General features: G+C 43.5%; 3 protein-coding genes across 8 annotated transcripts; 2 read left to right on the plus strand and 1 right to left on the minus strand.

Annotated features, from left to right (window-relative positions):
- The first annotated feature begins 2,588 nt into the window (after positions 1–2,588).
- LOC128264185 (uncharacterized) lies at positions 2,589–4,588 on the plus strand. 2 transcript variants are annotated; one of them, XM_052999559.1, is made up of 2 exons: positions 2,589–3,679; positions 3,758–3,902. In XM_052999559.1, the coding sequence occupies exons 1-2, from the start codon at positions 2,931–2,933 to the stop codon at positions 3,768–3,770; spliced, it is 762 nt and encodes a 253-aa protein (XP_052855519.1). In that variant the 5' UTR covers positions 2,589–2,930; the 3' UTR covers positions 3,771–3,902. The 2 variants fall into 2 exon arrangements, with proteins under 2 accessions (XP_052855519.1, XP_052855518.1); XM_052999558.1 differs by having other exon boundaries at positions 2,591–3,696; positions 3,758–4,588.
- Positions 4,589–5,994: 1,406 nt separating this feature from the next.
- LOC128264168 (serine/threonine-protein kinase Tao) lies at positions 5,995–16,362 on the plus strand. 5 transcript variants are annotated; one of them, XM_052999528.1, is made up of 13 exons: positions 5,995–6,353; positions 8,021–8,342; positions 8,418–8,922; positions 9,324–9,680; positions 9,753–10,268; positions 12,515–12,688; positions 12,792–13,154; positions 13,222–13,344; positions 13,414–13,530; positions 13,608–13,781; positions 13,970–14,191; positions 14,272–14,390; positions 14,447–16,362. In XM_052999528.1, exons 2-13 carry the CDS (start codon positions 8,113–8,115, stop codon positions 14,568–14,570), a joined length of 3,024 nt encoding a protein of 1,007 aa, XP_052855488.1. In that variant the 5' UTR covers positions 5,995–6,353; positions 8,021–8,112; the 3' UTR covers positions 14,571–16,362. The 5 variants fall into 5 exon arrangements, with proteins under 5 accessions (XP_052855488.1, XP_052855491.1, XP_052855489.1 ...); XM_052999529.1 differs by lacking the exon at positions 5,995–6,353 and adding an exon at positions 6,705–7,700; XM_052999533.1 differs by lacking the exons at positions 5,995–6,353; positions 8,021–8,342; positions 8,418–8,922 and having other exon boundaries at positions 9,608–9,680; positions 9,755–10,268.
- Positions 16,363–16,928: 566 nt separating this feature from the next.
- On the minus strand, positions 16,929–21,074 carry LOC128264176 (vacuolar protein sorting-associated protein 33A). Its single transcript, XM_052999547.1, has 2 exons — positions 19,262–21,074; positions 16,929–18,424 (listed from the first exon to the last, which is right to left on the minus strand). The coding sequence occupies exons 1-2, from the start codon at positions 20,726–20,728 to the stop codon at positions 18,014–18,016; spliced, it is 1,878 nt and encodes a 625-aa protein (XP_052855507.1). The 5' UTR covers positions 20,729–21,074; the 3' UTR covers positions 16,929–18,013.
- Between the last annotated feature and the right edge of the window lie 434 nt (positions 21,075–21,508).

A 21,508-nucleotide genomic window follows, 5' to 3' on the forward strand; every position in this document is an offset into this window, starting at 1 on the left:
TATCTAGTTTTAGTGGAAACCCGTTTAATTTTCATTCACTGTCTACTTCCAATTATTGTTTAAAATATTTTTCCTATAATTTTAACTAGGCCGAACCCCTCCAGCAACTGCAGCTGCTTTTCTTGTTTTTTTATAATCGATATTGTTTTCCATACAACTTTTGTGGTGTCCAGCAAAAAGTTTTAGCAAATTGTTTGTCAGTTGTCTGTCGGTTTTTTGGTGCGTTTCCGACAAACGAAGACCGAAAGTCTTTTGGAGAAAAGTTTTCCAAGAGTCTGGGGCATCGGATTGGTTTTGTTTGATATCCTGGGTATTTTTTTCAGACTCGGTTACGTTTTGTGGGAAATGGAAATTTAAACGAGTTTTCTCTTTCGTCTAGGTTCCCAGCCAATGTTCAATGGGAGTGGTACAGACCATGGACAGGTTTTTAAGACGCATTACTCACTTTTCTGGGTTATGCAACTATTTCCAATGCTCCGTTGCGTCAAGGTTAAAACAAGAGGTAATACTATAGTCAAGAGCACCGACCATACGGCCTACCTAAGCCAACCAAATACGGTTACATTCCCTAAAATGATGAATACTTACTAGCGTTTATTCAGTCGGAGCAATTAAGTTCTTGGCACTAAATTGTACACAAAAATCCCTTTTTATCCAGTTCGATGCCAACCGACTGCTCGTATGTATATACATCCTAGGTACATTGCAACAAAAAATAGGTTTAAGAGGTTTCAGTGCCACCCTCCTATAGCTTAGTTCCAAGTTTCCAGCACAGATATCTTTCCAAACCAAAATTCGGTTGCATTTAGCATGTACATTAGGGTGATCCATAAAAAAAAAGAAGACTCTTTTGGTGCACAAAAAAAGTGGTCGAAAACCAAAGTTGTGGGCCTTACGCAAAGGCCTTAATTTCTCGGACCCTAAAACGCTTTTTTTTTCCAACTAATTTCTTCTGTTATGCCTTAAACGCATCAAAGCGCACGCTGGTAAGAGGAATACCTTAACATTTCCATTTAATTTGGGCCACCCTAATGTACATCTTAGGTGCATTTCAACCCTTTTTTGTTTGAATAAGAGTTCTATGTCACCCTCGATAATACCTTTTGCAAGTATATGAGAAAGCCGGCACTCTCTTGTCGACGTTTAAGAACCTTATAGACTTATCAATTAAATATAATATTTAAGGACTATTTTGTGCATTAAGACCTCTGTCCTCTGCAAAAATCTATCATTAGATCTTTTACCCGCAAAAAAGAATTATTTTAGTTTTTACTTTCAATTGGAAATCAGAACATAACAGAACGCATATTTTAGACGCGGGTTCGGAACAATCTTGGGCCAAAGCAAAACATGTTGACCAACCAGTAAAGCCAATGTCTTATCTGCATACAGAACTGCCACTACACAACCCAAAGCCTTCAAAATTTTCGTCAAATCTTTTTGAAACTCATGCCCCAAAACTGGTTTCAAGTCAATGCGAATGCGAATTGAAAGCGAGAGGTTACAATTGTCCAGGCCCCCAAGCCCAGTCAAATTGAACAGAGAAAATTCAGTTGCGCCAATAATTATAAAAAACCAACTCTGTTAATTACTGTGGAAATGATTAAACATACTACTATATATCTTGAAAATCAAATTCAACAGCCGCAGCTAGACTGAAATGGAAAATTCATATTATTATGAGAGCAAATCGTGACAGCCCCTTGTTGGCATAGTGGTATTAGTTCATTTAAAAAGCAATGTCCTTAAAAAATCGCGAATTGACTGAAAAATCTTAAAATTGGGTACAAAGAAAAACATAAGATTAATTTGGTCGTCAAATTGTTGTTGTTGTAATTGAAAAAAAATCTTACTTAATTAAAGCTTCACAACCAACAGTCGATTCAATAAAACTAAAAACTAAAATCTCAGCTTTTATCAAGCTTATTCACGCGGTTCTTTGTAAAATTTATTTTGAAATCAGTATTTGAAAACTTAAAAGTTTGTTATACACCTTTTCAATAATTTAATGCCCTCTAAGTACCCCCAAAACCAAAATGACCTTAGGAGTGGCAAAATGGCCTACAATTTTGAAATAAAGACTTAAAAATAGAAACGTTAATACTTCTAAATTATTAGTCATCTTCTTAAAACTATATGATTCCACATCTCATATTGTTTTACTTTTTAAATCTGTTGTTTTGTGGTTTAAGGGACATATGTTAATCCATTTATTGAAATACAATTTTGAGCAGGCTACAGAAGTACTTAAATTCGTTGAATGATTTTGCATAATGCTCATTTTTGGGTGAACCAGACCTGCTCAAAATTTCGAAAATGTATTGTCTTTAAAGTGCTGGGTGTATTTTGTTGAAAGTTATAACAAAAACAATATTAAACAGGCAACAGACTTATAATCTGAATTCTGTTCTTCTTTTAATGAGTTTGTGTTGATATAAACTTGAGCGGGATCCAGATTTACGTAGATTTTCGAAAATTAAATGCATTGTGCTCATACCACGGTGCGTGTGTGAGCTCAGCTCTTAAAATGCACTGGCCGCTAAGCATTATGCATAGTTTGTGTTGCTCTTACGATCTATAAACTGCCGCAAAAAGTAGTGCAAAAGTAATTGTTGCCACGCACCGAGCTCGTTGATAACCAACCGTCGGCAGTCGGGGTCTGCGATTACGAGATCCAGACTGCCAGACTGCCAGACTGTCAGACTGTCAGACTGCCAGCTAACCCGTCTAACTAGTTGATTTTGGGGCACTTAATCCACGACGCCCAGGCTCGGACACTCCGGTCGGGTAAAGTCATGCGGCTCGACCGCTGGCCAGTGCCAGTTCTGATTGGAACGGCCTTCCGAGCGGTACGGTCCGCTCACCAATAGCAATACCAATAGCAATACCAATAGCAATAGCCAACACTCCGGACACGGATCTGCGCCAGGATGTCAAGCCATTCCCGCCTGTTGCTGTTGATGGCCTTGCTGTTGGCCGTGTTCCTGGGCTCCCTGTCGGCAGATCCTGTTCCGCAGGACACGGCCGGTGGCCAGGACTCGGCGCTGCGGGAGAAACGTGGCACCGTCACCCTGGACTTTGGGCTGCTCCTGCGAAATGTGCTGCTGAAGAGCGCCCAGTTGTCCTCGGCCAAGGCTAATTTTGTGAAGACCACTCGACGTCCTGCGACGACAACCACAACCACGGCAGCCCCGCCCCCTCCACCGCCACCGCCACCACCTCCGCCACCACGCATCCGGAAACCCCTTTGGCATTCGTTCTTCAGTTCCGGCTTTTTGCCTTTTGATTACGACTACGCCGATCCTCCGGCTCCTCGACCTTCGGCGCCTCCCCCTCCCCCTCCGCCTGCGCCACCTGCTCCACCCGCTGCACAGGCGCCCAAACGCGTCCGACCGCCGTTACGCCCCCTGAGCGCCTTCTACGCCCAGCGGCCAGTGGCTCGTCCGCCGCCCCCACCTCCGCCGAACTATGACTACGACTACGACTATGATGCCCCTGCTCCGCCTCCAGCCCCCACAGAAGCACCACCGCCTCCCACCGCTCCGCCACGCCCACGCCCACGGCCTCGGCCACGACCTCGTCCGCAGCAGCAGCCACAGCAGCCAGAGCAGCCAGAGCAGCAGCAGCCCAATCCTCAACAGCGGCGTCCTGCGCAGCTGGGGGATCGCCTTATCTATCAGTACGCACAACCTACTGGTAAAATACGAAACCTTTTAACTAACTGCCGTACAATTGGGTTCTCTCCGACACTTTGCAGATACCTTCTCTAGGTCGCAAGCTGAGGCGGAGGTGGCGGGAGACCCAGATGGTTCCCAAGGAGATTCAGATACGGATACGGATACGGATACGAATACGGATGCTTTTGGTGCTGATGAAGCCGCATCCGATCCCCCTGCACCAGCACCAACTCCGCGATTTTTGGTCAACTACGAGAGCGATGGCGATTTGGATCAACGGGATCAACAGGATCAACCACCTTCCGCTCCTGCTCCACCTGGGAATCCTGCATATCCGGGCGACTACTTCTCATCCTTTGACCTTGGCAGCCTGAATCGCTTCCCGAATCACCAGAATCAGCAGCAGTACTACTTTAAGTAAGCGGTATAATTTCTTATTACACCTTTTACTTTTACCTTTGTGGCAATTGATTGAATTGTCAAAGCTCCCAAATATTTTAGCAATTGTATTGCAGCGTGTGCTTAAAATTGGCCGTTAACTATAAATAAATATAAGTACAATTTTTTTATACCCAGTTTACATTGTCGACTTAACATAGACGGTAAATTATAATTGAAATAAAGTCATGTTAAAAGGTCTGACTAATTTGTTTTCCAGATCCAATACAATCTTATTATTATTGGCGGCAAGCCAATAGAAATGTAATGCGAAAATGAAATATTCTTTAAAACATTTAAATTTTGAATTACATGCGTAAATGTTATGATGATTTTCAGCTCAATTATTCGATCGTTTACATGGCAGCTATATAACATCGATTTCCGATTTGAATAAAATTACTATGTCCAAAAGAATTTAAGAACAATTGAAAATTAGATAAAATTTAACAAGAAAGGAAGCAAACTTCGGCAAGCCGAAGTTCATATACCCTTGCAGCTATTGCAAAAATTAAATATTCTTGAAGACATTAAAATTATGATTGACTTGCGTGTATGTTTACATAGAAGCTATTTGAAGCTTATTTGATAGTTCCTATGGCAGCTATCTGATATCGATTCCCGATTTTAATAAAATTAAAAGCGTAATTCTGAACTGTCAAATTATTCAATAATCAAAAAGAATTTCTAAAAAATTTTAGAAAATAAAAAGGTTTAATTTTTTTTAATGTTTTTATTGTTTCCATGTGAGCTTTATGTTATAGTCGTCCGATTTTGATGAAATTTAAGCCGTAATTCTGAAATAATTATCCATTACTATATGTCGAAGAACTAAAAAAAAATTAAAAAACAGCAAAGTTATTATTTTTTTTCCGATTGTTCCATTGGGAGCTATATGCTATAGTCGTCCGATCCGGCTCGTTCCGACTTATATACTACCTGTAATAGAAAGGCAACTTTTGGGAAAGTTTCATGCAGATAGCTTTAAAACTGAGGGACAAGTTTGCGTAGAAACGGACGGACAGACGGACATGACTAGATCGACTCTCCTAATGATGCTGATCAAAATATATACATATACTTTATAGGGTCGGAAACGTCTCCTTCACTGCGTTGCAAACTTTTGATTGAAATTATAATACCCTCTGTAAGGGTATAAAAATTAGATCTAAAATTTCCATGGTTCCCATGTTAATTAAACCGTAATACTAAAAAAAGAAACCATTAGGAAGAACTAACAAAACAATTGAAAAGCAGCAAAGTTATATTGTTTTGGTTAATTTTTTTTCCCGATTTTTCCTATGGAAGCTATACGATACAGCCGGCTCGTTCTGACCTTTATACTACTACTACAACTTTTGGGAAAATTTCAAGTTAATAGATTTTAAGCTGAGAGGAACTAGCTTGCGTAGAAACGGACAGACAGACGGTCAGAGAAACGGACATGGCTATATCGACTCTTCTAGTGATGCTGATCAAGAATACATATACTTTACAGGGTCGAAAATATCTGCTTCACTGCGTTCAAACTTCTGACTAAAATTATAATACCCTCTAAACAAAAATAAAATAAAAGGAACGCCAAAATTCAGAAGAAGGTACTTCAAAAACTGTTAAAATATCGATACGCTACGGTTCTTATACCAAAATATACTAAATACTGAAACTTCAATTGGCAGAGTATGAAAGTAAGTGAACAACAGTGGAAAACTTTCACTTGAAAAGAGAGAATATAATAAAGTATTTGTATTATCTACAATCGACAATAAAGAGAGCCTAGATATGTTATTAAGGTCAAGCGTTTTATAAATTATACAAGCACTCATCGATAGTTGTTCAAAGCAATCGATGATCGAACAAAACTCATCGATGCATCGATGGTGCAATCGATGTTTCTCCACCTCTACCGCTTGCTGTGTGTGTGAACTAAACTCAACTTTACGGAATTTAATTAAGCAAACGAAAACGAGTGAAGAAAAGTTGGAAAAGCGTTGCGGAGTGGGGTTTCCGTAGATGGGATCGACATTCCTCTAATTTTCGGCACCTCGAGATGCGTAGCAAGTGCCGAAAAGTGAACGCAAACGCAACGCGTGTGCAGTGCAGGGCAAATCGCAGCAAGGCAAATAACAGCAGCAGCAGGCGTGAAGAAAGCGACGCATGAGGGAAAAATGCATACAGATGCGAAAACCAAGAGCCAGTCGCGCTGATAAACAAGCAAGCACTAATTAATTGCTAAATGTAAGCCCTCCAACACTGCAAGTTTAATTTTTTCGCCAGATTTATGCATTTTCCACTGTCTCTCCATCCCTGTGTGTGCGTGTGTGTGAGTTATAGAGTGTAAGTGTGTGTGTGGATACTGTTCTTTTTCGCGTTTGCGTTTTGACCGATAAATTGATTATTTCGCCAATAGACAATATCGGAGTATAGTTTTTCCAGTATCAAATAAACAATTGGATCTTGCAGATTTTATGTTCCACTCCCCCTCAATGTGCGAGAAAGAGCAAGCACGAGTGGACCCATACGAATGCGTTTTGATTTTGTGTGTGTATTTGTTTGCTCCCCCGACGAGTGTCAGTGTGTGTGAGTGTGCGGTGTGCAAGCAAAACAAAATTAGGCGATTCAAAACAGTTGCAAAATGTTAAATACGAATTTTTCAATCGTGCTGCACAAATTGGCCACGAAAATCAGTCAATAAACATATTGGGGCAGGAAAAAAAACCAGGCAGAGCAGCATCGTCGGTCTTTTTTTTACGCCTTTCTGTGTGTGCTGCGTCCGCACCCAAAAAAAAGGCAACACAAATCAAAACCAAATTGAAGAACTCCCGTTTTCGGCCAATCGCCATATAAAAGGGCAAAACAAAAGCCAAAGCCCCAGAAAAAGCACGAATTCAATTGAATTTGTGTCGCCTCAAATGCAAAACAACAAGCAGCCAACCGCACACACATACACATGCACATACAGATACTATGTGTGTGAGAGCGACATGGCTGCTCTTTGTGCAATAGTGTGGCTATGAAAAATAGGCGTGTTTCTGTTTCGCGTCGCAAGTAAATAATTGCAGTCGCACAACGGCGGGCTAATTATCAAGTATTTTGCACAGCTGCGAGTTAGAAGCCGGAGCGCAAAGTTGCCGAGATCTGCGTTGAAAGCCGGCGGATATCCGAAGACGCCCGCAAAACGCCTCCACATGCACATGTGTGTGTGTGTGTGTGGATTCGCAACGGCGACAAATGCACCCCTTTAGTGCCGTTACTCCTTGTCAGCGTGTGTGTGTGTGTGTGCGTGTGTCTAAGGGCTCGGCCATGGCGCCTATACATACCCTACAGCACGTGTGAATACCCTATAATGGGCAACTTGGCAACCAATAACACCCCCACATCATTTGCGCATCCCTACACCTACCTACCAAGCCCCCGCATTTTTCGGGAACCAGCTTAGGCGACTTTTAAAACCTTACCTACAACTCCCTATATTAGTCTGGAATATCCAGCAAAGCCGGCCAAAAAAACAGCTGACAGACGAGAGCCACCTCATCTTTAAGTTGGTAACAAGCTAAGGAAAATAGCCATAAAAGAGGCCAGCAGGTAAAATATTTGCGATAAGGCCCGTGCTGCGTGTGGAATGTTGAATTGTGAATGATTTGTACAGTATGTGTGAGCGTGAATCACTTGATCGATTTGGTGATAGTCGACTTTTGGCTTTTCCCGTCCAGTCGCTGTCCAAAACACAGCGATCAGGCCCCTTGCCCCCACTTACCATACCGTTACCAGTGCTTAAGCCCGAAATCCCCAGAATCTCGAGCCCTTTTGAAAATGACTAAGTGACTGGCGCAGACTGTGCCTGGGACTGAGACTGACTAACCGGAATTGCCTTCTTTTCGCCCCGCCTCCTCGATTGCACACAGACCTTCCAACCCAGCAGAGTCGACCACTGGAACTGCAGACGAAGAGCAGGCGGGACCACTGAGTGAGCTGGGCTAGAGCATGAGAGACAGCCATGCCTTCGGCACGACCTGGTAGTCTCAAGGATCCGGAAATAGCCGACCTGTTCAACAAGCATGACCCGGAGAAGATATTCGAGGACCTGCGCGAAATCGGCCATGGGTCGTTCGGAGCGGTCTATTATGCCCGCTGCAACCTCACCAAGGAGATCGTGGCCATTAAGAAGATGTCCTACACCGGCAAGCAGAGCCAGGAGAAGTGGCAGGACATTCTCAAAGAGATACGGTGAGTGCTGACACTTGGAGCCATGAACTGCAAGCACCGATATAAACCGAACTAATCAACCATTGTCGTTGACAGCTTTCTTCGCCAATTGAATCACCCAAACACCATCGAATACAAGGGATGCTATTTGCGCGAGTCGACCGCCTGGCTGGTGATGGAGTACTGTGTGGGCTCCGCATCGGACATCATCGAGGTGCACAAGAAGCCGCTGCACGAGGACGAGATCGCCGCCATTTGCCTGGGCGTGCTCAGTGGCCTGAGCTACCTGCACTCGCTGGGGCGCATCCATCGCGACATCAAGGCGGGCAACATTCTGCTCACGGACAACGGCGTCGTCAAGCTGGCCGACTTTGGCAGCGCCGCCATTAAGTGTCCGGCCAACAGCTTCGTCGGCACTCCCTACTGGATGGCCCCCGAGGTGATTCTGGCCATGGACGAGGGCCAGTACGACGGCAAGGTGGACGTGTGGTCGCTGGGCATCACCTGCATCGAGCTGGCGGAGCGCAAGCCGCCGTACTTTAACATGAACGCCATGTCGGCGCTCTACCACATTGCCCAGAACGAATCGCCAACCCTTCCGGTGAGTGGGTACCGAAATATATATACATATATTAATGTGTTATTTGGGGACTGCTTTTATTTAAATTAATTGTTAAGCTTAACTTGATGTTGAGAAAATGACACAGATTCAAAGTATGTAGTCCCAACTTAATATACATTATACTTTTAAATAATTCAGTATTTAGTTTTATTTGCTATATTGTCAACAAGGCTTTCATCCGAAAACTTGATGAAACTTAACTTTCTCAAAATGTATCAAGGTCTAACTAATTACTCATCGACTGAAATGGAATGAGTCTTTACTTATCAATCCATTTTTCTGCTTACAAATGAGTTTTTATTTTTATCAAGTTATTGGGTTATATGAATTTCTACAACTGTACACAATCTAAAACCAACTATTTTATTTAACCCCTGCAGAAGAACGACTGGTCGGACGCGTTCTGCAGCTTTGTCGAACTGTGCCTCAAGAAGATGCCAGCGGAGCGACCCTCGTCGGCCAAGCTGCTGACCCACGCCTACGTGACCCGACCGCGCTCCGACACCGTGCTGCTGGAGCTGATCGCACGCACCAAGTCAGCCGTGCGCGAGCTGGACAACCTCAACTATCGCAAGATGAAGAAGATACTCATGGTGGACACCTGCGAGACGGAGAGCGCCGTGGGCGATGCCGACGACCAACAGGATGACCATGCCGGCGGCGACAGCAGCAAGAGCAATAGTATTACTTCGGAACACTCCATACACTCGGTGGGTGTATCGGCGGCCAGTAGTCAGGTGAGGATCCACATCAGTTCTCTCCCTTTGTTTGTGCAGTGCCTTACGTTCTTCGATTTGTGTCCTTTGCAGAGCTCCTCATCCAATTCCATACCGGCTGCGGCCCAGAATCATCACCATATCGCTGCGCACCACCACCAACAGGCGGCCAACGCTGCTGTGGCGGCAGCAATGCAGCACCACCATCACCATCCACACCAGCAGCAGCCACCGCCCAGCTGGCCCAGCGGCCAACAGCAGGGGCAGCCGGTTCCGCCCGGAGCCGTGTCCCGCAACTCGTCTCGCCATCGTAACCGGCCGCCGCTGCCCAACATAATGCACAGCATGAACAACAATGTGACGCCAACCAACTCGGCCTCGGTGGTGCCGGCACCAGCGCCTGCTCCGGTGCCCCCGCTGGTGGATCGCATACAGCCAATCCAGCCGCGCTATCTGACGACGCCCGCAGCCCAGGCGGCCGTGTACGCGGCCAGTTCGGCATCCTCGCAACAGGCCATCTCCAATGCAGTCAACGACCACGGGCCCAACAACTTCGCCACCATACGCACCACCAGTATTGTGACCAAGCAGCAGAAGGAGCACATGCAGGTGCGTTGTCCCTTCGTTTTGTTTCGTTTCGTTTCGTTTTCTTGATACTCCACTCCCGCCTTGGCCGTAGATTTCTGTGTGCGAGCTCTCTTGTTGGGTTGAGTCCAGGAGGGGAGTCGCCTGGCTACAGCATAGACAATCCACCTCCATGGGCATTCGATAGGCACCGATTGCATCCCTATCCCCATTTCCATCCCCCCATCCTGCGCAGCCAGCGTGTGTAATCCGTCCTCAATAGACAGCATCAATGGTGGGGAATCATCCGTCGGCTAGCCAAAAAACCATTCCCCCTCCTCGCTCGCTGCTACGCTTCTGCTACCCCCATGTCTTCTAACTTTTGCCCTCTACTACAAGCTCTTTTTGTTGTGTTTATTGTTTTCCTCCCGCATCCTCGAACAGGCGCGCTATAACTTCTGTTCGCAGCTGTGTGGTGGCGACCACATCAACAGCGAATGCCGCGACGGCAGCCGGCGGAGGGAGAGCAAGCAAAAGATCGGCCAAGCCACCAAGAAAGACCCGAAACGCCACTGTCCATGTGTAATTTCCTAGCAAGTGCTTCGGATCAGGCGCCAATCAATTGTGAAATAAACGATTTAATAGCAGTCGGTGCCGTTACCTCACCATCTACTTGCTGTACTTACTGTAGTTAGCCGTTACTCTGTTGCAATTGCATCCTCCTCCGCCATTACATTCCAATCGCCAGTCTCCTGTTCTCGTTCCCAAACACCCCACAAATCCTGGCCATTGACACACAAACCTCATGGCATAAAACGCGTCTGTTTCCGTGTCTTTCGACTGTAAGCATATTCTATTTGTCGTTAATTGTTTCATTTTAAGAATGGTAGCTAGGCCAGTCCATTAAGCACACTTCACCATTGGAGGTCAGATGCATTTGCCATAACAGTAGCTTTGTTACTTTGCTGACGCCTGTTTGGGGGCTTTTATTTAGGTGCTGCTGTCGTGGCAGAATATCTATTCCGTAAAATACACGTTGGTGTCGCATCAATAATTTTAAAATATATGTGAAAATCATCAATTCCTTACCGTTTATATTTTTGTTGGTCCTCACTGTGCAAAGTCCTCCCGTCTATTCAAATTGAAATCATTTGTTTAGCCTGCAATAAGTTTTAGCTAAATATTTTCTCAGCTTTGAATTTTGTCTCTGCTTTATTTAAAACCAAAAAAAAGGCTCTACACGTTCATATTGATTGTCTGTTTTATGGATGTGAATAGGAAAAAAAAATTAATTTAATTGAACATTTCAATACTATTTTTGTGAAACGATTTATAATTTGTCGCCAAACAGTCCTTACTTTAGAAACAATGTCTTTTTGCCAGCGAAATTTTCTATCCAAAATCTTAAGATTATGGTAGATCGTGCAAATAGCTATATAATCAGATCGTATATATGTAGTTTTGCCAATGTTTTGATGGACTCGTGCCTTGCCTTGATGAAACAACTTGATTGCCAAGTGCACGTCGTTTTAAGGATGCTTACTATATGATCTTTCAGAATCTGACAACTCCTAGGACTGTTATTTATTCATATGTCCTTTATATTGAGAAAAACGCTATTGTCTTTGGTAAAATTGAATACTTATAAAAATTGAATTAGGAATTAAGTTATTGTACGTGAACATGAAGTTTGATTGTGTTTACTCATTCCATTCGAAAAGCGACTTTCCATTACAATTCCAATTAACCATCGGATATTCCAGTTGGAAATGCTTTACATTGTTTACAACTGTAACACTGAGGTAACACTGTTAGAAGACGATCCACACGATCCTCACACGATCCACACGATCCTCGCAGCCCCCGATAAGGTCACACTAGACTAAACCAAGCTTCAAACCACATTCGACATTAAAAGCGGGAGTTGCTTAAGCTTGGCTTGCCTGTTGGAAAAATAGTAGAACTATTGCATTTCCCGCTGCAGCAACTCGTTTGCCTTTTTGCCTAAACTAAACTAAACGTAGCTAGTGCTTAGAGTCCGTAGACGGAAGCCCAGAGCCCAGAGGAGCCATGATTTGGCCGAGGTTTGCGCCCGTTGAGGTTATGGTTGAGATGCAGTTCGTCAGCGGTTTTGTAAGTTACAGTTACAGTTAGTCGCAGAAGTAGTGTTAAAGTGGCCGTAGTAGTGGTCAAAAAAAAAATGAAGCTGCTCCATTTCACATTTCCACGCCTCTAACCATGTGTGCATTCTCTGCCCCCCTGTGCACCATCACTCGCGATCCGCGATACAGGAGGAGATGCACGAGCAGATGTCCGGCTACAAGCGGATGCGGCGCGAGCACCAGGCGCACCTGGTCAAACTGGAGGAGAAGTGCAAGGTGGACATGGAGGCGCACAAGACGGCCCTGGACAAAGAGTACGATACGCTGCTGCATAACTTCACCAGGGACCTCGAGCGGCTAGAGGTGAGTTTGGGTGTGGGACTGGGACTGGGAGTGCGACTGCGACTGGGGAATGGTCGTGGGTTTGTTAGACAACCAACCTAACCAACCATTTGATCTATTGCAGACCAAGCACCAGCAGGACGTGGAACGGCGATCGAAGCAGACGAGCGCCGCCGAGAAGAAACTACACAAAGAGATTACGCTGAAGCAGGAGGGCGACCGAAAGGTGTACGACCTCAATCGCAAGAAGGAGTACAAGGCGAACAAGGAGCGCTGGAAGCGGGAGCTCTCCATGGACGAGTCCACGCCCAAGCGGCAGCGCGATCTGACCCTGCAGTCGCAGAAGGACAACCTGAAGCAGCACGAAGCTCAGGAGGAGCAGCGGATGCTCCAGGCCCAGAAGCAGTACATCGAGTTGGAGATGCGGAAGTTCAAGCGCAAGCGCATGATCATGCAGCACGAGCACGAGGACCAGCAGCTCCGCGATGTAAGGACCGGATAACACCAGCTAGCACCAGAACTAATCCTCTAACCCTTTGCTTTGCCTTTTGCAGGAGCTCGGAAAGAAGGAGCAGCAGCTGCAGCAGGCGCACGAAATGCTTGTTAGGCACCACGAAAAGACACAGGAGCTGGAGTACCGCCAGCAGAAGAGCGTGCACCAGTTGCGCGAGGAGCAGGTGAGTTTCCTGTGGCCCCAGCTTTGAGAATCTCAGAATCCGAATCCACCGCATCCTTTCCAACCGCAGATAAACAAGCAACACGACACAGAGTTGCACAATCAAAAAGACTACATGGACCGCATCAAGAAGGAGCTGGTGCGCAAGCATGCGGTCGAGCTAAGGCAACAGCCCAAGAGCTTGAAGGTATGTATTGTGTGGTCCGCGCAGAAGAGCAGATTGTAATATAACTACTAATTTAATTGTTGCCTCGCCCTGAGCAGCAAAAGGAGCTCCAGATACGCAAGCAGTTCCGGGAAACTTGCAAGACGCAGACGAAGCAATACAAGCGCTACAAGGCGCAAGTGCTGCAGACGACACCAAAGGATCAACAAAAGGAGGTCATCAAGCAGCTGAAAGAAGAAAAGCATCGTAAGCTGACGCTGTTGGGCGAACAGGTGCGTTAAGTAAACTGGAGGTGTATAACAAATTGTGTTTAATTAGCAGCCAAATCGATTATAACTGTTACAACTCCTCAACTCAACCCAAATAAATATTAAACGATGCTTGGCTTAGGAACTAATAAAACTAGGGCATAGTTATGAATTGCATTCAGCTTAACCTAACCAAATCAATTTCATTGCAGTACGAGCAAAGTATTGCGGATATGTTCCAAAGTCAGAGCTACAAACTAGACGAAAGCCAAGTGATCGAGTGCCAACGTACCCACGAGCAGCTGGAGTACGAGCTGGAGATGCTCACTGCCTACCAGAACAAGAACAAGAAGCAGGCGCAGGAGCAGCGGGATCGCGAGCGCCGGGAGCTGGAGAACCGCGTCAGCGTGCGGCGAGGTCTGCTCGAGAACAAGGTGAGCCAAACCCAAGACCAAATTCAAATTCCCTGCCTATGACCAAACTGACATCGATATCGATATGGATATCTCCACAGATGGACGCCGAGTTGCAGCAATTCAACCAGGAACGGCTAGAGCGCTTGCACATGAAACGCGAGAAGCATACTAAAGAATTGGAAGCATTTGATAACGAATCAATTGCCTTAGGTTTCAGGTAATTGCCACTGACTTTCGAAAAGAATTTTCAAACTAAATGCATTGTCCTTGCAGCACTTTATCACTAGTTGAGGTCTCCCGTGAAGCCTATGCAGATGAGGAGGGAAGTCTATCTGGTTCAATGATTAGTTTAGCCCATAGCAATAGTTCAACAAGTTTTCCGGCTGGCTCGCTATAGCATAGACAACAACAAGGCCAGCCACAACAACAAGTGTTTAGTAATATAAACTACTTCAATTTTAATGGAAATTATAAAGCCAATAGTACGACACCAACAACAACAACTAGGACCCGACAAAAGCAACAAAGATCGCAGCTTAAACATCAACAATAGCAGAAACAGACAGTCCTGGCTAGCAAAGTTTTTGTAGGATCATTAACAGAAATCAATTAACATATTGGTTGCATAAAGAACATGAAACATGAAACATGAAACCCCAAGTATTTTCTAAAAGTTACAACAAGCAAAAGCTGCAATAGTTTTATATTAAAGGAAATTCGATTGAAGAAGGCAACAAGATACTAACATTTGAAATCATTTAATACAAGATCAATCAAAAACAAAGAAAAAACAAACATAAATAAATAATTATATATGTAAGCAAAATGTCATACACAAACCATAACACAACAAAACAAACAAACAAGCAAACAAAGAACATCAAACTTTGATATGCAAAGTGTTTAAATTTACGTTTAAATTCTTACTTGATATTATTACCGAATAACTAAATCAATCACCATTTTGATTCGTTAACCATTTATATTTGCGCTCTCGCGATGCAAAAATGACCTTAAAAAAATTAGGTGTGTATTATTTGTTAAAACTCGCAGAAAATAGATCGTTCATTCAGATCACATTCGAGTTTGTATGATTTTTAAATGTTATTTTCAATTGATAGTCGACGTGATCTGCGATCGCAGTTCCAGGCACACATAGATTGCCATCTTTGCATGTTGTTAGGTTCAACATTTTCGATTTACGTTATGTTTTTCTTATTTTGACTCGATTCAAATAAAAAGTATTTTTTAAAAGAAAAAATATTACAATTATTATTTTATTTGCTGTACAATAAGTTTTATGGCCAAAATTATTATAAACCCAGCAAATATTTAAACGCAAAAAGATTAACTTTGTTTACAATTAATTTAGTTTTGTTTGTTATAACAAAAAGGATATAATATATATATAACTAAAATAAGCCTATTTTAGAGTTAATTAATGCAAATTGCAAAATGCTTAGTCAAAACAATAAAAATTGTATAGAAAATTAAAGCATACAAACGTTTAATTATTTAATGATTTATATTTACGTGGAAATATTACTTTCCTTCAGTCGTATGCTGATTCAAAATAACGGAAACACACAACACACACCTACAGACAAACAAAAACATCTACATTTATGAAGGAAATCCATAAAAAAAATAAAATGCTCGGCAAATGCTAAGAAATGTAGCAAAAAAAATTTTACTAAACCACATTGAATGAAGAGAAAAAAACCAACCATATATTTCCGTTAGTCATTAATTAAATTAAATTTAATACAAATTTCTATAATTACAGTGGAGGAAAAGGCGGAAAGAATGGGAATAAATTTTTGGTAATTTGGTTGATATATTGGAAGTTCGAGGTATCAATGATGTATGCGATAACCACGATGATCATTATTACTATTATGGAGGCGTATTATTTTGGTATATATATTAACCTATATAGAAAACATGAGCGAAATGAAGGTAAACACGATAACGAGAGAGATAGAGATAGCTAAACAGAAGCACGGGGAACACAATATATGTAATATTTTTTATGTTTATAAAATTGTTTTTTTTTTATTATTATAATTATATGAATATAAATTGTATTTTTGCAATTATGGTAAATGAAGATGGAAAACGAATAACAATTAAATTGATGCACGTCAATGTCAATAAAATAAAAATAAAACTTATTTAAAAATACACCATCCCTTAGTTCGTGTTCTGCTTTGTGGGACATAGACTTGCCAACTGAAGTTTTGGGTAGGATCACGTATTCATTAATGACAATGAATACAAACATTCTGCAGCATGTTTATGTATTATTTAATAAATCATCTTTGTTCCACTCGTTAAAAAATGACAAATACAAATTTTTTTATTAAAATTCAATCTGGATTGATAAATTTATTCATTATATGTATATTATGATTAATTTATTTTGTTATTTAAAGACTTCCAATCTGTATGAGTGCAATAGAAGCCCAAATGTGCTGGTTGGTTTTATGTGCAAGGCCTTCCATTGAGTAGGAATTGTTTTTCAAATACCCAAGATTATAGTCCCCATGAGAAATTTGTGAATCCAATCAAAGTTTTAAGTATTTATGATTTATTTGAGATTTACTACTTTTACCAAGATATTCGTCTGGGCAAAGTCAAATATAACTTGTACACAGACTGGTAGGAACATATTAAACAACAGGTAGGAAAAACCATTGGTTTCGATCACGAAGAACTCCTTGATTTTATGATATTTCAAATATATAACTAGCAATTGCAATGTTTTTCATTTATTTCAAATTTGAATCAATGATTACATTTTATATCTGTTGAATTACTTCTAAGAATTATATTTCAAGCCGTCATAATTTCATTACCCACTACAACTATAGTCGCCTTATAAATAAATACCCTTTCCGTTTTGATTATACATCTAGATGAGAATATTCTGTATGGTTCATGAATTTTAGAAACTTCATTACATTAACATACCCAAATCGATCCAATTAAGTTTCAACAAAAATAATCTCTATTTACTTTGGTGTCTGAAAAGATTTGTTTCGATTTTTCGAAAAATAAACTTCTTCAGCTAAGATGTTTAACTCATTTAAATTTATTTTTTTATGTTATTTTTACACCCCTGCCAGTCTAATCTCAGTTCAACAATTTTTTTTTTGTGAATAAATATTGTGCAAGAGCCATCCAATTCAGCCAGTCCATTGCAAAGGTGAGTCTATTTTAAATACAAAAATAATATTAAATTACTTGTCATGGAGGAGATCTTCAATGTCTTTGCTTTTAATTACAATAAACTTGAGTACACCGAATTATTTAATTAATATGTTGCCCAAACATAGACATATTACAATCAATGGAATAGATGAACATCCAAAAACAAACGTACCACTTGGAATATGGGAACACCGGCTTATATATCGATTATGCGGTTAAATAACTTTGTAATTTTTGTAACTGGTTAGATAATACAATATTACATTGACTAAATACTTTATTTTGACAATATTTTCCTTGCACAAACTTGAATAAAGTTAATTTGGAATCATTTTCACTTAAGACTACAATTTAGGAATATATACACATTTTATATACGGTACATGTAGAATACGAAATAAATGCCGCAATCGAAAAATATATGTATTATGGTTTCGCATGTGCCAGGGTATTCTTAATGGCCATGTTCTTGCACACTGGACGTTAATCCGCTTTCCAAATCGCCGCGCTGCGCCGCTTGCCCTTCCTTTTGAGCCTTGGCTTCAGCGGTACCGACGCGTTTCATCCACGTGCCAGCCCGTGGTCGTTGGACAGTCGATGGGCCTCCAATCGGCTCAGCCGCCGCCCTCACGAGCTCATTAGGCTGTCCAGGAAGGAGTGCTTGTTTACGACCTTCGTGGTGGCAATGAGGAACTCCACGTTGTTGTCCTCCTGGGCGGCCAGAAAGCGCAGTGCGGCGATCTCGGCGAAGGTGCATCCGCCCACGAAGCAGACCAGCACCACACGTGGCACGTTTAGCAGCGATCCCTCCGTGACCGTGGGGCCCGCGTGGCGTCCGCCGATCCCCACCAGCTGCGCCTGGAAGTCCTCGAACGTCGGACCGGGCAGGTTGGTGATCTGGCTCTTAAGCGACTGCCAGCCCAACGGCTTGAGCGAGTGCTCCACGAGGCGAGCGGTCAGCGGAGCGTAGAAACTGTGCACGTAGCTGATGTCCTTTGGCTCCACCTCCACAGTGTCGTCCACGGTGAGATGAAGGGTCTGTGAGAGAGACAGGGTTGTTTAGTAAATCAGCAAAGAAGACTCCTTATGACAACCCTATCGGATTTCAATTTCAAATGTACGCCTTAACAGAATATTTTATTGTTCTACACATCCTGAACCGGGAATAACTATACCGAGCTGTTGAACAAATTCTTCCTGATTCTGAACACATAAGCCCTTATTTTGCTTTAGGCTTTTGTTAATGGAAAGTTTGATGAAGCCTTTACTTTTATTCGTTTTTATTTCGATTCGGTTTAAATAAAATACTAGCTTAAACTAGCAGATTATAAATAATTATCAGAGTGCAATAACTTATAAATAAAAGAAAGTCTTTCAACAAAAATGACTTGTATCACAACCTTGCATTATTTTGATTTAAAATGTACTATTTTGAAAACACTAACAAAATATTAATAATTTTTAATACATTCTAAGTCGTTCGGGTTTACCCCTTTCGTTTAATAAATTTCGTTTCAACCATTTCTTTTTTATCACCATCACATAAACTCCTGTTTTGGTTTTAAGCATCGAACGACGAATAATTGAACTATAGGTGTAATGAAACGTTTACTTATGTTGTTTCTGATTTCGAAACTGTTTTAATAGCAAAATGTTTAAAATATAAGAAATGTTTGGAGTTCAAATCATAAAGGTTATACAAAATTAAGATTAAGCGAAAATGGTTTCTCCAATATATGGTTTTTGGTAAAGACGTATACTAAAACTATTTGACAAGCTACTTGTATAATTTACTTTGTATAGATGGTTTTCTTAAAACACAAAATGCCATAAGACTACGGGATGATTAATAGAGTTCTGGATGCGACGGCTTACCTTTCGCAGCACGCTGTAGGCCCGTGACTCCGTCTGCAGATGGAGGAGGCCGGACTTTTCCAAGTTGCTGATGGTGAGCAGCACTTCGAGGCCATAGACATGGACCAACTCGCGCTTGTAGTGGTTGAGCAGCTTCTCCTTGAACCCGGAGGCGGCGGTGCACTGGAGGCAGATGAGCCGCAGCACACGTCGCAGCTCCACCTTGCTGGCGATCAGGTCCTCAATGTAGGCGCTCGGCTTGTCAAGGTCCGCGCAGACCATGAACTCCTGCTCGGCGGCCAAGTCGTCGGCGAAGCTCACCGCGTTCACCTGCTCGTGCAGCAGTCCGGCGATAGCTGTATGCTCCGAGGTGGCCTTCTTCTGGACCATCAACTGCGGCAGCAGGTTCTCCACGAAGCTCTTGATCTCCTGCACACTCTTGTCCTGCGAGGTGGCGTGCATCTGGTTGTGGATTTCGCGTGCCTTGCGGGCGAGCAGCTTGGTGACCTCGTTGAAGTGCTTGTTTCGCAGCTCCGCATACAACTGTTCCCCGGAGTGAAGTAGGATGGTCTTCTTCTCAGAGTCGCCCAGCAGGGATTGCGATTCCTCGACCCTCGGGCCACTGCCACTGCCATTGCCTCCTCCTCCAGCTCCGACTCCGCCAATGGAGCCGTCGGAGGGAAAGTTCTCCGCAGACAGCTTCAGCTTGTTCTGCCGGATGCCGTAGAACTCATCGACGAGCCCCTCGTATGTGAGCTGTGTGGCCAGCGGGCTGAGCAGGTCGATGCCCCTGTCGAGCAGGATCAACTGGTCGACGACGCCCTTGTCGCCGTTGTACAGCGTCCGTTCGTCCCGGCCCAGCTGCTTGGCGTGCTCCCAGACCCTGTGCGCGAACTCGCCCTTGCCGTAGATCTTGGGGATGCGTCCGTAGAGCCGCTGCAGCTGCACCAGACCCACAGCTGCCTGGTACAGCGAGCTGGTGTCGCCGTCCACGCTGACGTCGCGGAATGCGTTGGGCAGCTCCATGGACACCACGTCGGCATCGAGCGGCAGGTAGTTCCAGGCCAGCTCCTCGATGCGCCCGAAGCTGCCCAGCACGCCGCTTACCTCTAGTTGGCTGATGCACAGGCAGGAGCGACGGGGCGCGAACAGGATGTGGTACTGGCGTCCGGTCGCCGAGCGTCCGCCGGCCTTCACGTGTGCGGCCAGCTGCTCCATGAGCGCCACTCGAGGGCGCACCACATACACCACGTTGGCCACCTCCCGCGGTAGGTGGAGCTCCGGCTTGAGGGCCAGCAGTCGAATGCCCCGGTCGGCGAAGAGTTTCGGCCGAGTGACCAGGTCCAGCGGACCGATCATATCCTCGTCCAGCACGATGACCTTGGAGCCCTCGATGCGCTCCAACAGCTGCACCAGTTCGCGGCAGGCGGCCTCCTGCAGCAGCTGCAGGTTGACCCGCTGTCCGTGACCCTTTAAGTGGGGGAACATGCTCCTGGCCTTGCAAAAGGGGTGCTTTACTTTACTTCACTGGTGGCTACCAGTTGGCGGCGATGCCCGTATCCTAATCCTTGGTGACTCGACTCGGTGCGTTGGCGGGCTGCTGCTGCTGCAACGCCCACGAATTTCGGCTGCTGACGATCAGGACCGCGAGTGTGGGCGTTCAATAGCAGCTGATTGCGGGCTGCGCCTGCGCCCATCAGTGGGACCGTAGCCATCGGACACGAAAATCCCTTATTTACGACCACACTCTGCTCCAGTTTTACGCAGCATTTCCACTAACGCACGTCCGCATTTCAAATCAAAACAAGCAGGGAAGCAAAATTCGGTAAGTCAAAAAATACATGTATGTATGTATACCCCTTGCACTATATTTCGATTTTTATGCGTATATGTTTCAAAGCAGGGCCTACGTATACTTTTGTCCGATTTTTATAGAACTAAAACCGTAATTCTAACATAAAAATCCATTATATTTATTTGTCCTACTGTTCCTATTGGACAGACGGACATGGCTAGCAATGCTGATCAAGACGATACATTTTTTTTTAATATTCCTTATATTACTTAAACAAATATATCCATGATCCCAAATAATACGCCAACTGATATTGTACTGATTCTATATTCTTTGATAGGATGTTAACAATAGCATAGGCCAAATAAGACAGTCGTCTGTTCACTCTAAGCGAATGACAGAATATAAGTCACAAGGACAAGCATAATCACAAACCAAATTAAATTTTAAAGTGACTTAAGTCAACAAAATAA

This window comes from Drosophila gunungcola, unplaced genomic scaffold (genome assembly GCF_025200985.1).
Source record: "Drosophila gunungcola strain Sukarami unplaced genomic scaffold, Dgunungcola_SK_2 000060F, whole genome shotgun sequence".
Lineage (NCBI taxonomy): Eukaryota > Metazoa > Arthropoda > Insecta > Diptera > Drosophilidae > Drosophila > Drosophila gunungcola.

Excerpts from the sequence above, each read along its gene's own strand:
- LOC128264176 (XM_052999547.1), bottom strand. The coding sequence starts at position 20,728 with ATGTTCCCCCACTTAAAGGGTCACGGACAGCGGGTCAACCTGCAGCTG. Across the intron at positions 18,425-19,261 it reads CCTACAGCGTGCTGCGAAAG|ACCCTTCATCTCACCGTGGA; the intron begins GTAAGCCGTCGC and ends TCTCTCTCACAG.
- LOC128264168 (XM_052999528.1), top strand. The coding sequence starts at position 8,113 with ATGCCTTCGGCACGACCTGGTAGTCTCAAGGATCCGGAAATAGCCGAC. Across the intron at positions 12,689-12,791 it reads GGGACCTCGAGCGGCTAGAG|ACCAAGCACCAGCAGGACGT; the intron begins GTGAGTTTGGGT and ends GATCTATTGCAG. Across the intron at positions 13,531-13,607 it reads AACAGCCCAAGAGCTTGAAG|CAAAAGGAGCTCCAGATACG; the intron begins GTATGTATTGTG and ends CGCCCTGAGCAG.
- LOC128264185 (XM_052999558.1), top strand. The coding sequence starts at position 2,931 with ATGTCAAGCCATTCCCGCCTGTTGCTGTTGATGGCCTTGCTGTTGGCC. Across the intron at positions 3,697-3,757 it reads TCAGTACGCACAACCTACTG|ATACCTTCTCTAGGTCGCAA; the intron begins GTAAAATACGAA and ends GACACTTTGCAG.